This window comes from Anabrus simplex, chromosome 14 (assembly GCF_040414725.1).
Source record: "Anabrus simplex isolate iqAnaSimp1 chromosome 14, ASM4041472v1, whole genome shotgun sequence".
NCBI classification, from domain to species: Eukaryota; Metazoa; Arthropoda; class Insecta; order Orthoptera; family Tettigoniidae; genus Anabrus; species Anabrus simplex.
Genome location: NC_090278.1, coordinates 55,388,801 through 55,406,232, shown reverse-complemented (window position 1 = coordinate 55,406,232; position 17,432 = coordinate 55,388,801). Strand labels below are relative to the sequence as shown.

Here is a 17,432-nt window from a genome sequence, read left to right as displayed (position 1 = left end):
AAATGCCGGGGCTGTACCTTAATTAAGGCCACGGCCGCCTCCTTCCAGTTCCTAGGCCTATCCTATCCCATCATCGCCATAAGACCTATCTGTGTCGGTGCGACGTAAAGCAAATAGCAAAAAAAAAAAAAAAAAAAAAAAACTTACCGTACGACCAAGTTCCCTTTACGCGCAACGATAACAGTGTTGTGTTTTGAATTTGCTGTACCGCGCAACTGAATGTGTAATGCCAACCACTGCCTACTAAATTAACCCTCTATAAGAGAATTTTAGTTTTCACTAGTTGGCGGAGATTGAGGAGCCCATCTCGGAACTGCTTCGGACGCTCCCTATGAAGTGTCACCCCCTTGCATTATATTCAGTTCTGCGCGTCACAAATCCAGTCAAATTGGAAAGATAAAAGAAATATCATCAAAACTTTAGAAATTACGGTTATTCGTGACCTTGAGGTCATCTGGAAAGCGCGCTCGCTGCACGTGTCAGTACGAGTTGGAAATGATACCAACCATTTAAAATGTAACGTGCGCAAATAAAACGACTGCGGTTTTTGGTATTTTAACACAAAAACGTAGAATTCTCAGTCTACGTTAGGACCTAAACAGTAATAGGCAATCCCAAGACCACCCATGGCTTTCTTTTTTTTTTTTTTTTAAATGTAAGGTGCAGCATCTGTTCTGGTCTCGCTACCATAATCATGTACGATAATATCAAAAATACAGGATTTGTGTTAAGAAGGAGCAGTTTCGATTCCTGCCTGAAAGCCCAGTTACCCTACAGTGCCCTGAGCAAAGTGCCAAAAACCTGTTCGGTAGTACGATCGAAAAAAATGTAAACATATAAACATCTAACCCTGGACATAATATGGACGTTTTATAAGTGCGAACAGTTGATGAAACTCGTTCCGTCTTCAAACAGAGCTCTCGAAATGCGCCGTGTCTCCTTGCAATTGTTGTGACCAGTCTCTGCTTTATGATTTTCCACATTCTCTAAACAATACCACCCGAATGCGATGCTAAGATTGTCCCTTATGCAAGTTCCCCGCCGATCGCTTTTCCAGTAGGTACCGGTACAGCACCGGTACTTGCTTTAATTATCGCAAACACGGGGCGTTAACGCCAAGATCTATAAATACCGGTATGCCATAGCCGTCCTTTCGAGAGACACAGTTTATTAAAAAACGATTGATCGAGGATTTAGCGTTGATGGGACTGGAATTTCTGGACGGTTGATCCGGGAAATCGTTTCTTCGAGGAACGGATAATGCGGGACTTTTACAACGTGATTTAATTACGATGCTCGCGGGACCACGTAATTTGAACGCATATTCCGGGAAAACGTATTTTCCGGGAACGGATAATCGAGGTTCCACTGTATAAGAGAAACTTGATGCACTGAACAAGAAAACTGAATAGTATGGTATGAAAAGCAGCACAGAGAAAATCAAGACCATGGTGATACTACTAGGAGAAAGACTAGGGAAAGGCAGTGTGAAATTTGGTGGTCAAAGCCTTGAAATTGTTGAGAGTTTCAAATACCTAGGGAGAGAATTAATGCAGAATACAAGTCTGTACATGGAGATTAGCAAAAGGGTGCAACAGTGCAATGCATTTTACCAGAGTGTAAAAAACCTTGTCTGTAATAAGGAAGTACCAAGGAAGTGTAAAAAGGTAATGTTCAAAACAGTCCACTGAAGTTTTGTGAGCTCCTGTCGGGTGCGCAGACTTGTGTGAGGTCTTGCGTTGTCATGGAGAAGGGGAAGTTCGTTTGCATTTTTGTGGCCACGAACAGACTGAATTCGTTTCTTCAATTTCCTTAGAGTAGCTCGATACACCTCAGAGTTGATCGCTTCACCACAAGGGAGGACATCAAACAAAATAACCCCATATTGACTTTTGCGGCCTAGACCTCAACAATAAATAGTAATAATGGCGTATGGCTTTTAGTGCCAGGAGTGTCCGAGGACATGTTCGGCTTGCCAGGTGCAGGTCTTTTGATTTGACGCAAGTAGGCGACCTGCACGTCGTGATGAGGATGAAATGATGATGAAGACGACTCATACACTGAGCCCCCGTGCCAGCAAAATTAATCAATGACGGTTAAAATTCCCGACCCTACTGACCAAAGGCCAGCACGCTAACCATTTAGCCATGGAGCTGGACACCTGGACAATGACAAGAATTCAAGCCAGCGAAATGAAATACCTAAGAAGTGTAGGAAAGACAAGGAAAGAGACAGATTGAGAAACAATGTGAGAAAGGAGATCGGAATGGAAAAACTAAATGAGAGAATTGATGGGGGTAAACTAAGATGGTTTGGACATGTAAAGAGGACGGAGGAGAAAAGAACACCAAAACAATGATGGAGATGAAGTTCAAGGGAGAGAGATCGAGAGGAAGACCTAGAACAAGGTGGACCAATTCAATAACGAAGAGAGCAAGAAGAAAAACCTGGACTGAAACAGAATGATGGAAGGTGGAGAAGTGCCATAAATGTCCCAACACAGCATAAGCCGGATAAGGGGAAAGAAGGAGGAGGATAGCTTGTGTTAACATTGTAAATATATCAACATAAGAACTACTCTTCAGTCGCCCATGTCAAGACTAAATGACACAGGTTGGCGTGGTGCCAGTGCACTTCAGGTCATGTAGCTCTGAATAGGTGTCTGGGAGATGGTGGGTTCAACCTGACCGTTGCTATTACAATTGATGAATTTCATTTTTGGTTCCATACTGACTTTTCAGTTATAAATTAATTTATTCATTTGATGAAATGAAATACCGTATTTACTCGCGTATTAGACCCTCTTTTTTTCCTTTCACTTTTACAGCCAAAATATGTAAAGGGGTGTCCAGTATGTGATAACCTCAAATTTTGTGCATTGAACACATGACTTCTAGGCTATAAAGAGCTATAAAATGTAAACATTCTATATTTGAGTTACACTGGATATTTTTGTTGGAAGGCAGTATTTCTAAATGTAAAAAGTCAATAGATGGTGAACACGACTTTTAGGCCTACATGTAAAGCAAATATAATCCGTTTTAGTTACTCATATCACGTCATTCGTTTCATCTCATTAATTCCTGTGATGAGGTCAATGTCAGGAAGGGCATACGGTCGTAAAAACTCGCTACAAAGATTCGTCTCACTTCATACTCGACCCCGTAGAGAAAAGGGATAAGGGTATCGTATTATCATATTATGCAACATTGATACAGAATAACTCAATGGCGAGTCATTTGTCTCTGTCTGTTTGAGCAGTAGGCCTACCAGACGGTAAACCTGATCACTGTTTTCATTTTAATTGTCTTGTGCCGCTAACTTCCCTGCTACCGGCGTGTCGTCATTCCAAGTGATGTCATACACTGCAATCGAGATCGAGAACATTCGAGGTCCCGCCTATTTGAACCTTTTAAAAATAGTTTTGTTCCCGACTATAGAGTCCAAACTGTGTGAAGCTTTTCCCAGATGGTTTCTGGATGGTCTCTGATATTCCCAGGTGGTGTATGAGTAGCAGAAGCCACTCCTTCTGAATAAAGCCGTGTTGTTGAAAGCGTGCCAAACCACCAGCTGATAACTAGCGTAAGTTTCGAGTTGTATTTCTAAATGTAATATATAGTGACTGCAAGCATTCTTTTGATAACTGCGGCTGTTGAAAGCCAGACCCTTATTTTTAGGTATATTTCATGCTTGTTCTCTACATTTATAACATCAGGATTTACCTAAACAGCTGTAAATGAGATAAGAGAGACCGCATTGTTTAGGTTAAGTATGGTATCACCGGGCGAGTTGGCCGTGCGCGTAGAGGCGCGTGGCTGTGAGCTTGCATCCGGGAGATAGTAGGTTCGAATCCCACTATCGGCAGCCCTGAAGATGGTTTTCCGTGGTTTCCCATTTTCACTCCAGGCAAATGCTGGGGCTGTACCTTAATTAAGGCCACGGCTGCTTCCTTCCAACTCCTAGGCCTTTCCTATCCCATCGTCGCCATAAGACCTATCTGTGTCGGTGCGACGTAAAGCCCCTAGCAAAAAAAAAAAAAAAAAAAAAAGTATGGTATCGCCTGGATAATGCCAAATGTTCCATGATGGAAAGAATAAAAATAAATAACAAGAAAGTTAGCCATATTTATGGATATCTACAGGTGTGGTGGTAATGTGTTTTATTATCATAATGTTTAATTTCGTATGTTCATTGTCTCCCATTTTTTATTAACGCATATCCTAGTATGTTTTGTTTGGCGTCTCCAAAAATCGTTGAAAGTAAGTGGGGACATAAAAAATAAATATTATTATTTGTTGGGAAGTAAAACAATTGTGATTGGATTGTTCTTATCACATGATAAACCTACTTCTCTCTTGAAAAACCCTATATTGGCCCGAGTCATGAGATATCAAAACGATCACTTTGTTAATGATCTCACCTGCCTATATTAATAGGCCTAGCAACAACCGTGAATATTTCTTAACTAAAGTAAACTCGTTTCCTCATTCTGAGGTGGTGCAGCTCTTTATTTACACAGGCCTCCGGTGGTTGCATGTATCATTTTTACTGCAAATCAACCTTCCTGCCATTCGTAAATCTCGGGCAATATGGTACTGGGAATCGAACTCAGGCTTCCAAGAATGGCAGCTAATTGTGCTAACCTTATGCTGGTGGACATTCTTAACTACAAAACACAGACATATATACATGACTAATGTGTGCTTGTAATGTGCGGGTCGGTGTGTGACGTCATCAGAGATGCAGTAGGCCTACGCTACGCAGGCGGACATTACTTAACTACTGAACATATATGTAGCGCATGACTTCAATGCGTGTTTTCATTGCGTGGGTTGTATGGACGAAACTATTCACAAATTTGTGTGATGTCATCAGAGCTGCGTAAGGCTTGTAGCCGTTTCGAAACGGAATGGTTGTTCTTCTCTGACGAATTACATTAAGGGGTCTTGTATGAGAGTTATATTTATTTCATTTTATTCATCTTGAAAAGCCAAGGGGGTCTAATACATGAGTAAATACAGTAGTTTTCTGCAGTAGTTTACACTTTTAAGTTAATGTATACAGGGTACTCGTTTTCTGGAAAAACAGGGAAAATAGCTTGTCATGTCAAAATTAAGCTTTCTGTCTAAGACTGGACACAAACAGAATGATGAGCCGGACTGATAACACCACTGCAAGTCATTGTTTAAAATCTAAGTCCGTCTTGTCAATACAATAAAAGGTTATATAATCTATATCAATAAAGTGCAGTTGACTGACATACGTATTCGAATAACACTTCCATTTGCTATAAGAACTGGAATCTTATTCCTAAGTTTCAGAACACTAACTCATATGCTTCTGTTTTAGAAACCGGCATGCTTACTCATGCCAATTTCAAGAACAAGGGCCCTAATGAACACAGGCACTAGTTTGAAGAGTGATTGACTGTGGCTTGCTGTGATTAATGTAGTTAATTTTTGTTGGTTGTTGTGTTTCTAGGAATAGTGCTAACCCACTTCACAGATTGCCACTTTATAATAAGGTGCAGCTTGTTTGACTTATGATACATTTATTTCAAGTTCTTTTGAACATACATACCTACACACATGCCATTGTAAGTGCTCATGCAAAATATGTTTCAAGATGATGATTCCAGCATCACTGGAAGTCCATTGTCTCACTAAATTTAATGCAGGGAAAACTGGAGTATCCCAAGGAAAACACAGAGAAAAGACAGGGAAAATAGCATAGTACGAATTTTTAGACTTTCTTTGTCTTCACGCCAACGCCACACATTGGCTTTCGTCATGCCGTATTTTCTTGTGGCTGCATAATTATTCTTTATTTCTGCAAGTTTCATAGCCATTAAATTAAAATTGGCATCATAATATCGAAGAGAACCTGTTGAAAATTTTCTGGCAATACTTGTTCCACGTTTCTACAATACGATGATCCATCAGGAAAATATTCCTGCTGTCTATAAAACTTACTTTTACTAAGCGTCAGATACAACGGCTGCTGCTAGATGCACGTCTCGCTTGCCAGCTTTGGCCGCCTTCAGCGGCTAGTGATGTGTAATGAAGATGCGGGTGTTGAAAGTCAACGAACGAGTTTTTTGCACTGTTGTATGGCCATTCCGCCCTTGCATTTTTCATGCACATACTTCACAATTTAACCTTCGACTTCTTTAAGGCATCCTTGTTGCAGGCCACTGAATGCATTTTTTGTACATTATGCATTTTTAAGCCATCTTTGTCTTCACACTAACGCTGAATATTTCCTTTAGTTAGGCCAATGCCGTATTTTCTTGTGGCTGCACAATTATTCTTCATTTCCGCATGTTTAATAAACATTAACTTGAAATTGGCATCATTATATTGACGAGAACTCGTTGAAAATTTGCAAGCAATACTTGTTCCACGTGTCTTGACAATATGACAATCCACCATGAAAATATTCCTGCTGCCTGTAAAACTGTTAATTTTACTAAGTGTCAGGTACAGTAGACGTGTTATAACTCTCCCACTGAGTAGTCATGGCCTTTCCAAGATTTTCGAAGGCTCACATGTTTTGATGCCATTCTGCAGACTTGTGAAACTTTTTTGTCGAGGGTATTACAGGGACACTTTTTTTTTTATTTATTGAGGGACTCGCCCCGTTGCCCACTCTGTGAGCCTGTCTGCCGCCAGTTTCCCGAGAACCAGCGACCGGTTGCTAAGGCTAACAGTACAGCCTATAGGACTAATAAAGACATGGACGTTGAAGTTTAAGTTTTATGCGTGCACGATGGTTGAAGGGAAGCAGAATGATGACCGTGGTAGCTCCCAGTGGTGTTCATTACTGTTAGGTTGGGAATGCAAGAAGACCCTTGACTTTTTAGATGAGATTCTGACAAAAAGTCGTCTTGGATTTGCAGAAGTACAGTAACTTTCCCGTACAATGCATACTCGCTGTGAGGCAGCAGCATATCCAATTGCAAACCTATTATGTCATTGAAGATTCCCTTACGCAGTAGGCTAGCTGTATCCCACAGGAAACTGGCAATAAAGGAAAATACAGTAAGGTTGCTTGCTCCCAAAACAAATTACATTATATCGTGGAAAAGGGCTAATTTAATTATATTAAATCATGGCAAATACATAAATGTCCCATAGTAGAAGCCCTGCGAGAGAAAGAAAAGTTAATTTAAGGCGTAAAAATGAAAATAACATTCACCTTATCCCCATCAGTCCAGACGCCCCTGTGAAGCGAGAACTCAAATGAAAGACATCCGCTCTGACTGAGAACCAAGTCGAGAATCCACGGCGCTAACTTTGCGTCTAAAAATATAAACCCCCCCAACTGCAAAAGCCATCCTTGTGTAATTGTAAAATCCATTGACCAAACACATTCAGAATTTTAAATAGTGCAGACTTTGCATCTTTTTACATGAGGGTTGAAAATAAAGAGCCAGTCCTAACATAGGGTACGCAAACATTTCTCTTCTTTATTTTACCGCACTGAACAAAGACCCTCTTTTCGCACACGTGACCCCGAAGATAATTTTATAAGTTTTCTTTTTATTCACTTTATAAATGGCACAGTTTTATTATATGATTAGTATGTTTGGTATTGACAAGACAGATTCAAATTAAATTCCTGGTTCACAGGATTGAGATTAACTGCAAGTAGTCAATACGGACCAAAATAGGCAACAAATATGGTAAAATTATTAGCTTCAGAAGTAAAGAGTTGGCGCGACCTGCCGGTGGTTCTCATAGTCCCCAGTGTGTTAAAATTTGGGGCATCTGACAACCCTGACAAGGAAGTTACTGTTCTCCACCCGTGTTCTATACATATACACCCATGGTATCCTCTGCCTGTCGTAAGAGGTAACTAAAAGGGGTGACAAAGGGATGACTGCACTAGAACCATGAGACTACTTGTGATTACTCTAGTACCATTATGTGCGGAACACCATAGATCAACGTTCCTTGCGAATAGTACCACTTTGCTAAGGAAACTATGGGTCTACCTAGGAGCAGTACCATTATGCGAGAAACACTACCGATATAGCCGTTGCTTGTTATAAGTGTCATAATGTGTTTTCCACCAAGACAGGGTGCTCAGTTGCATAGACAAGTACCTAGCAAGTGTAAGTGCCGAGCGCTGCGCTTAAATGTGTTGGTTTCACTGTGTTCAGAATGGATCTGCGTTACGTAAGAGTAGTACCATTATATGAGGAACACCATGGGTCTGCGTTGCCTGTGGGCATTACCATTACACCGTGGGTCTATATTGCCTATGATTAGTACCACTGTGTGAGCAACACCATGAGTACAAGTGACCTGTGATTAGTTCCACCAAGTGAGGAATACCACGGGAATACCGGCGACCGTGATTAGCCCCACTATGTGAAGGGCACCATGGGTCTGCGTTGCTTGTGAATAGTGCCCTTGTGTGTGAAACACCATGGGTTTGTGTTACTTGCAAGTGGTGCCATTGTGTGCGACATACCATGGGTTTTACATTACCTGTGATTAATACAGTAAAACCTTGTTATTATGTGATCTCGAATTAACCGCCAACTCGTAAGTCTGAAATGTCATTCCTTGTCGCATCACAAAATTATTCTAAGAACCATTGCTGCATGCAATTAACCTTGATTCACAGTTTTAACCTTTCAAATGCCTTGGAAAAAATCTATTTCCAAAATGTATCCAACAAGGTGCATTTACAGTATTAAAATAATACACTTGGATAACTCACTGGCAAACATAACCTCAAGCAACAAAAGGAAACAAAAGTATGATTCAAAGACGATGAGAAATCTATGCTGGCTCCCCTGTGCTAGTGCTTTATTAATTAGATTACTGTAATGTATGCATTTTAGATGCCTTGTACTTGCATGGAAAGTACCCCATGCCCTTAAAATATCGTGGCTTATCGAATTTTCCTATGACAAGGTGAGGAAGTCTCTCGCTTGTGTATGCATTGCAACACAGTACAGTGACCCCCATCCTTGTACGAACTTCCCAGCTGGGGAAGGCAATAAGTCCATTTGGGCTTGGCACTGAAAAAAAAAAACAATGCAATGCAGTTCCATTGGCATTGACAATATTGTTTGGTGCGTACTAATTGATTATATGAGCCACGCTTTTTCGCCAACTGTGTCGGCATCGCTAGTGTTCACGGATTTTGCTTCTTTGCACACTGCCTGCTATCGGTACATGATATTGTGGCGTTCCTTAAAATGCTGAACACAAAAGAATTACGATTTCACTCGAATTTAGCAAATATGAAGCACACTGTAGACACACCAAAGTGAGTGAAAGCTACCCCTGCACTCTCCGGAAGACGCATTCTATCATGACGTGGAGAAATTTTGAATTTAAATTACTCTCTAAAATACTATCTTTTTTAAAATGTAAAGGCAGTTTTCAAATAAATGTCTGAATTTCAGTAATGGGACTGACATTGTTCTTCGAATTATGAATTATCCGTATTTCGAATTAAACAATTTAAATAACATGCAAAACCGTACCTCATGTTTCCAGAAATGAGAGCTTCGTCATATGAGGTGGGATTTTGAAATAACAAATTTCGAATTATCGAGGTTCTACTGTGCCACCATGTGAAGAACACGATGAGTCTACGATACCTGTGCTTAGTACCACTATAGGAGGTTATGGTTCTGCTTTACCAGTGATTAGTACCATTATGAGGGACCGGTGACCTGAATTTTGGACCGCTTTCGATAAAACGTATCCCAATAATTAAGACATTGTGAATTGGATCCAGTGATTGTTTTTGTTTCACGATCATTGCCGTTTTTGTTTTTTTATTCTAGTCATTGGATACAGTTTGAAGTTTTAATATTGCATTTTGTTGCACCTCGTGCCATTAGGGGCTGATGACCTAGCTGTTAGTCCTCTTAAAACTGCAAACATCATCATCATCATCATCATCATCATAACCACCAAATTGTCAGCTTTCTTAGCCGAGTAATAATGAATGAATGATTTTCTTTTCTTTGCCAGCCGAGAAACCACCTGCTGGTTGGCCTTCAGCAGGCAAGATCCAGTTTGTGAACGTCTTCTTGAAGTATGTGCTTACAGAGAAACCGGTACTAGAAGATCTCAACATCCTTATCAAGCCTACAGAAAAGGTGAGTGTAGCACTGCATGGAAATAGTAAGATGTTAACCCAGGAAGGATGGAGATTTTCTCTTAACTGGTTCATTTTATCAAATCTGGGTGCACCATGCTCGGTAAATATCAGGCGTTACGAAATCTTAGTAAAACTCTTACTGTGGTATTGTCATTAACCTGTTGCACCAATGCTAATCCTTCATTTCGAAATCGTGGTTTCTTGACGCTCGTTTTCCTCACTATTATTCCTGTTGGAAATAATTCAGAGCAGTATTCAGAAGGCAGTGATGAGTTCGATAGTCACTTGTTTTTTTTATTTATCCAGAAGGCAGTGATGTTTTAGACAGTAATGTGTGTCTAATTTATCCAGTTCTCAGCTTACATTCTGTCTGGAATCACCAGGTGTCTTTTTAGGACGAATATTATTTAAATTATTTTTACACTTGTATATCAAAAGTGTAAAATCAACTTTTCTGAAAAAGGCCCTTTGCTGGTCAAAATTCATGCCATCCCATCTTGTATACGTGCTAGCCAGGGAATTATACTACATAGAGCAACTACAGTTTAAGCTGCTACTTCTAGCCACTTCCACCTACATTAATGCCCTACAAGATTTATCGGCAAAGAGAGCGGAAATCTGGGACGACTTCTTTACCACTGATGCCATGTTCTCGCAAGACTAGAAACGAGCAAATTACGAGCTGTGGCACACTGTGACTAGGTTCGCAGTGCATGGTTTCCATCGTTAGTTATGCAGAAGATCGTTTCATCACTGTGACACAGACTGTGTATGCTCTCGTTGCAGGGACCCATATGTCCTGTAGACAGAGACTTTATTATTTGTGTCCGAAGCACTTACAGTACAATGATTGAAGTTAATTGGTAATAATAATGCATTATATGTACATGATACAATATAACATTGAATTGACAGTTCATTTACACTTTTGCCGCCCAGAAGTTAGCAACATTGATTGCATTTGGTGAAGCACTAATCAGGTCCTCCAGAGTAGCCTACACGATGCTAGACACCGACTACACTGGAGCAGGTGGGAGGATGTCTGCACCTCGCCACACTCATGTGGCGGTGACTACGTACAGAAACCCCACTTCACCAAGTCATTCCTGCATTTAGTAACACCTGAACGTAATCTATTGAGCGATCTCCATGTGGCCCATTTCGCTGCATATCCAGCAGAAAGTTTTTCACAGGATGTGAGCCATTCCTCAGGGCTGTCAAACCTTGCATGCCAGAGATCAGTTCGGGAATGCACAGAGACATGAATCACTGACAAAGTTTTGTTTAACAGAATTGTAAGACTTCATATGTATTTATATGGCCATTGGCTGCAATTAAACTTTCATTAAAAAAACTTTTATAATAACTTTTCTCCTTGTCAGATTCATTGCAGTCATTTTTATCATATCTTCTATTACAGCCGTTTATTTCTAAGATGAATTAATTTTGTTTTGTTTTGCTAGGTTATCAGTATCAGCCGATGTGAAGAAGGAAGGGCGAGCGAAAACGCTTGAAACTGAAATGCTCACTGACTTAGATTACTTCTTGGCGAAACAGGATTCTTTCTATGCATTAGGAACTTGAGTTGGTCACCTATTAATTGCAACAAGGACGCCACAATGTCTTTATCTCTCTTCATCATCCTCAAGATATTGTAGATATATCATACGTGGTGCCAAATCCATTTTAATGACAACGTCCCGGCGCTTTGGATGCATGCAATGTGACTATATCGATCACTCATGACTGGTAAACTTTTAAATCAGATCACGACACCTTTGATGCATGTAATATATAACTTACGTGTGAGGTAATGTAGTAGTGTACATAGGCCTTAAAGCCTTGGTTAACCACTTAACTGCTCGCTCATGACCAGTTAACTTTTAACTGTGGTAAAACATCACAATTTTCTAAACTGGGCTTGATGCAACAGAAATTCTACTTACACGATTAACTCGTAACCAAGGTTGATGCACTCGGGCATGAAGATATTAATTTAAGGGAAGCCAAGAAAAGCCATATTCATGTAAATTGACTCTATGGGTTGTCAGTAATAGCCTGGTACCGTACGGTACTGCATGTCTCTCATGAGAGCAAAGTTTTGCCAAGTTTGGTTGTCTTATTAAGTTGCATAATTATAGAATGTGACCCTGTATTGTCTTTTATCGGGATAAGTAAAGTAAACTCGTGTCCTCATCCCGAGGTGGTGCAGCTCCTTTCAGGCACACCCCCATTGGAGGTGAGCTGCATGTACCACATTCCAGCCCTCCTGCCATTCTTAAATTTCTGGCAGTACCGGGAATCGAACCCGGGCCCCCCAGGACGGCAGCTAATAACACTAACCGTTACGCTATGGAGGCTGACTTTTATCTGGATGAAAAATAATGTATTTACAAAAAGTTATAAGCACATATAATTTTAAGGTAGGGTGCCTATCTTTTGCCCCCTTGTCAGATTTGGACTTGTAGAAATTCAGGAATATTATGGACAGGGATAAAAATTGGTATAACTTATATATTACTGAATATATTCTCCACTTACGGGCAAGTTACAATGAAGCTGTTATAATGTAACATAGTCTATATTTGACATGAACATAAACACTACAAAAACGGGCTCTTAATTTGAATGTTGCACTAACTCACCTCAGCATGAAAAATGAATCCTCAATGTACACGGTAAGTAAATGTGGAGCACACAAGCAACTCTCGCAACAAGACAACGGGATGAGGCTACGCGTGTGAGCGCGCAGCTAAACGTAAGGTACCAACTGTACAAACTGGAAATCCTTAGGGGGATGAAATTTGGCCTCCCCTGCCTTATTTGTCAACTATTAAAACAGACATCTCCAGCCTACATGCGATAGTCCTTTGGGGGGCAGGGTTACCACCTGAGACAGGGGCCTTCACTTTCCTCACCACTTCTGGTGTGTGGTTGGTCGTGGGTTTGCCTGTTTTTTCCCCTCTGGAATTAAGCCCAGTCGGCCTTCGCCTTCTTTATTCAATACAGCACTGATCCTGTTCTTTGATATCAGGAAATCACGCTTCTTGCACATCCCTTGGATTGCAGAATAGCTATATTTAGCATCATTACCTTGTTTCAGCTGAAGAAAACCAAAGGGTCTTGGTTCACTGAGGAGGATAGAGACCTTAAGAAGTGGGAATCACACGTAATGACATCCAGGAATGTGTTCCACTTACGAAGAAACTTCAAGCGTTCCAGGGCTTCTGAGACTAGCCAAAATTAAAAACAGGAAAGGAATGGATGCAGGAGAGGAAAGACCAACACCAAGAACGCATGAGGGCAGACGTCAAAGTCAGACGTAGCCACTTAAAATGACGTGGTCCAGAGTTGGGTGATACGACATGAATGAATGAATAAATAAAGGAATGAATGAAAGTATAAGAGCAAAGTATACTTGTTTAAAGAAAAAACTTCTCCATCTTCGATCCTTAAATTGTCTTTGGCGTAGAAAAATATTAATACCATGCATACCAGTACATCTTCATTTCATCATCACAGAGACTGTTACACCTTCAAGTGTTTAGTCTGCAAGCCTCCGTGAATTTACTTAGGAAATTCCCAATCCTCTGTTTGCACCTAGCTCTGTCTGTTGCTGCCTCTTCTCACACAGACCTGTTATTTTTTGCTTTGTTATGCCTAACTAAAGAGCTCATTTGAACTTGTTAGCACGGGTTTTTGTTTTTTCTTCTTCTCTTCCCAATATCTCTTCATCCTCTAGCTGTGTTCCCTTTTTATGCTGTTCAGTCAATCAGGTGGGCTTTAGAGAAAATTTATGTTTGTAAATTAAGGTTCTGAATGTTGTTCTATCTTGAACTGTTTCTTCATTAATGCCTATTTTATTTAGGTCTTCACTGATTTCTTTTCACCAATTATTGTGATTTTTCACTGATAAGGCTAAGTTTTAAATTTTCTTTGCGAGCCTGTTGTTATCCGTTCTATATAAGTGACCATAAAATTGTAATTGCCATTTCCTTATTGTATTTGTGATTTTTTTCTGTATCCTGATACATTTCAAGTGGTTTCTTTTTTCATCGAAATTCCATTTCCCATTTTCGTCCTAAGATTTTCCTGAAGATTTTTTTCTCTTGTTTTTCCATCATCTTTATTATAAATTTGCCACCTATTATAATAGTTTCAGAGGCTCCATATTTGCTTTGTCCATATAGGCTACTGTTACAATGGGCTCGCCACATCCAAAGGCATTTTATACCTACTGCCAGGTTCAAAATTAGGCCGCCCTTAACAGGGAGACGGACGCCTTTCTTAGCCGCTCCTCTGGAGTAGAGACACTACGGATTTTCCCCTTCCGCCATCTCTAAGCTGGAAGTTGTTTTTATCATAGTGTAAGAAACATGTTATGGGACAAAGATGTGCCAACGGAAGCAAAGGATACTATGTACAAGATGTATTACGTACCCATAACAACTTACGGAGCAGAAACTTGGACAATGACAAAGAAGGATGAGAGTCGAATACAGGCAGCCGAAATGAAGTTTTTGAGGAGTATGATACAGAAGAGTAGAAGAGACAAAATATGGAATGAGAAAATCTGGAAAGAAATTGGAGTGGAAAAAATGAATGATAGAATAGAGAAGAGCCAACTAAGATGGTTGGGGTACATAAAGCGAATGAGTGATGAAAGAATGCCAAAAAAGGTGATGGAAATGCAAATGCAAGGAAAGAGAGGCCATGGATGACCACGATTGAGATGGAAGGACACAATCCAACGCAGTATTGTAGAAAGAAACCTGGACTGGGTCACAGTGTTGGAGGAGGAGTGGTGGAAAGACGGAAGAAAGTGGAGAGGAACCAAATTTGCCCCTACCCGGCTACAGGTGGATAAAGGGAAATGATGATGATGATGATGATGATAATGATGATGATATAATAGTTTCAGTTGCATGAAGTGCTTCTGTTTTAACTGCTGTGTTATAATTCGATTGACAACCAACGGAGATCAAGGGCACTAAATTTTAAATAGAACAACTGACAGAGTTTCAGATTTGGGTGTCAAAATATCATTGTCCATTTTGCAAATGGAGGAGAAAGATAGCGATCCTGATATCGGTGTTCTGCTGACAGGCATGTTACCCGATGCTAAGGCCAAGGCCAATTATCTTTATGTATGATAACAGCATATTCACTTAACTGGCATGATCTCTGAATTGGAAGATTTTAGTAAAAATTTTATGCGACACTGATTTTAATTAACTCATTGTATTCTTAGGTACTAGACAAGGATGACATTTTAAGAAAATTGTAAATACTGTAGAATAGTGTAGTTTTAGTGTTCTTTTATGACATTTGTGATATATTTTATTTTAATTGTGACACACATTAGATTTCAATTAAGAGATGTTTATAACTTTGGTGCTTTATGTGTAATAATAATTAAAGAGGTCCAAGAGAAAATTGGTAGTGAGAGAAAAAACGCTGAGGAAGAGGACAGTAAGCTCCTTCGAAACATGTACGGTTTATGAGGTGATAAAAAAAGTAATTAATTAAACAACTCTTAAGTATTGACAAGACTGATTTTTAATTATCAGAGGTATATTTATTGGAGTAGAGACTGTGTTATAATGTCATAATTTTGCCTTTTTAAAAAATATAGTTCTTTTATTGTATCTGTTCCAAGTAATTTTGTATGCTCTTTGAAGTTTAACAATTCTTTCTTTGTTAGCTTGCTGATTTAATCCTGCTGGTTCAATAATTTCAACTAGATACTTAAATTTGTCTACTTGAGCGATATTGCCATACTTGGTGATTAATGGTTGACTGTTGAAACCTGATCTAGTCCCTTCCATATTCTTTGTCTTGTCATAAGAAATTTGGAGTCCTGTTTTGGCTGCTATTTCATGGAGATTTTCTACAGTTTGGATTGCTTCCTATCCGTTATTGGATAGGATAGCGAATGCTAGGCAATTAAGGTGAACTTTGTTCTGGATACATCTACCAATATTTATAACTTAGGTTTAATTTTTCCATATCATAATCACTTTTTCCAGAACTAAATTAAACAGTAAGGGAAATAATCCATCCCCTTGTCTGACTCCTGGTTTGATTTCAAATGGTTCAGAAATTTCTCCTAAAAATTTTACTGACCTGTTACTATGTTTATCCTGTTATGTGTTCCTTTACATTACTTATTTCAATTTTATGATTGACTTACAATGCCTGAGTCACCTTGTGGAGAGTCCATGATCTATTGCAAATATTGCACTTTGATGTGATGTGGAGTTGAACACATATGTATTGTGATTTTCTTTTTGATGTTTCCTTGTTCCAGGTTGGTATTGTTGGACGTACTGGGGCAGGGAAGTCTTCGCTCATCTCCGCACTGTTCCGCCTTGCCTGGGTGGAAGGCAGGGTGTTGATAGATGAACTGGACACTAAACACATCGGTCTACAAGAACTAAGGTCTAGAATATCCATCATTCCCCAGGATCCAGTCCTCTTTTCGGGGACAATGAGGAAGAATCTAGATCCCTTCGAGGAGTTTCCAGACAACATTCTATGGAAAGCTATAGAAGAGGTATTATAGATTATTTTCATTTAATAATAATAATAATAATAATAATAATAATAATAATAATAATAATAATAATGGTGATGATGTTGTAAGGAAGAGCTAAGAAGCTCTGAAACTGGTACAACACGAGCGTATTAGCTCCTTACAGGTACAATTATCAACAGATTAAACTTCCATTTACATTAACATGACGATCGTCACTTTTAAAAGGTCGATTTGATACATTTATTTTTGTTGTTGTACGATCTTGTGGATTTCATCCATGACTGTGATGAAGAGTAGTTGGAATAACTCACTTCTTTGTCGAAGTCCTAGAAACACGTTGAACCATTTTGTTCTGCATGTGACAAAAATCATGAAACACATTTGGTGCGGTAGTTGAGTAGTGATTATTAGACAAACGTTCTGAACCAATCCAGGCACTGCTTTTGAATGTCCCTGATGGTCTCGTTATTCACGAATGACTTAAGTTCAAAGAAGGTCATGTGTAGAAATCTCCAGTAGGTTCTGCATTTTGGACTACTTCAAGATGGCCAGCAGTCAACTATGTGGAGTGTCCACATTTTGGACCCGTACAGTAGCATTGTGAGGATAAGTATCAAAATGAGGTGGACTTTAGATTTCAGTGCAATGTTCTTCTTTTTCCAGAGGCATAATTTAAGTGAGACAAATGCTAAAGTTGTGTATCCTATTCTGTTGAACCCTGTGGGTGGAGGATGCAGACGAATAATACATTTGTGGTATCCTC

At 39.6% G+C, this 17,432-nt stretch overlaps 1 protein-coding gene across 1 annotated transcript in view; it reads left to right on the top strand.

Moving 5' to 3' along the window:
- LOC137502985 (ATP-binding cassette subfamily C member 4-like) overlaps positions 1 to 17,432 on the top strand; it is a 183,546-nt gene that overhangs the window by 131,922 nt on the left and 34,192 nt on the right. The window contains exons 20-21 of the mRNA XM_068230280.1: positions 10,002 to 10,129; positions 16,442 to 16,687. Coding sequence (XP_068086381.1) covers positions 10,002 to 10,129; positions 16,442 to 16,687 — 374 coding nt within the window. The remainder of the gene's footprint in view (positions 1 to 10,001; positions 10,130 to 16,441; positions 16,688 to 17,432) is intronic.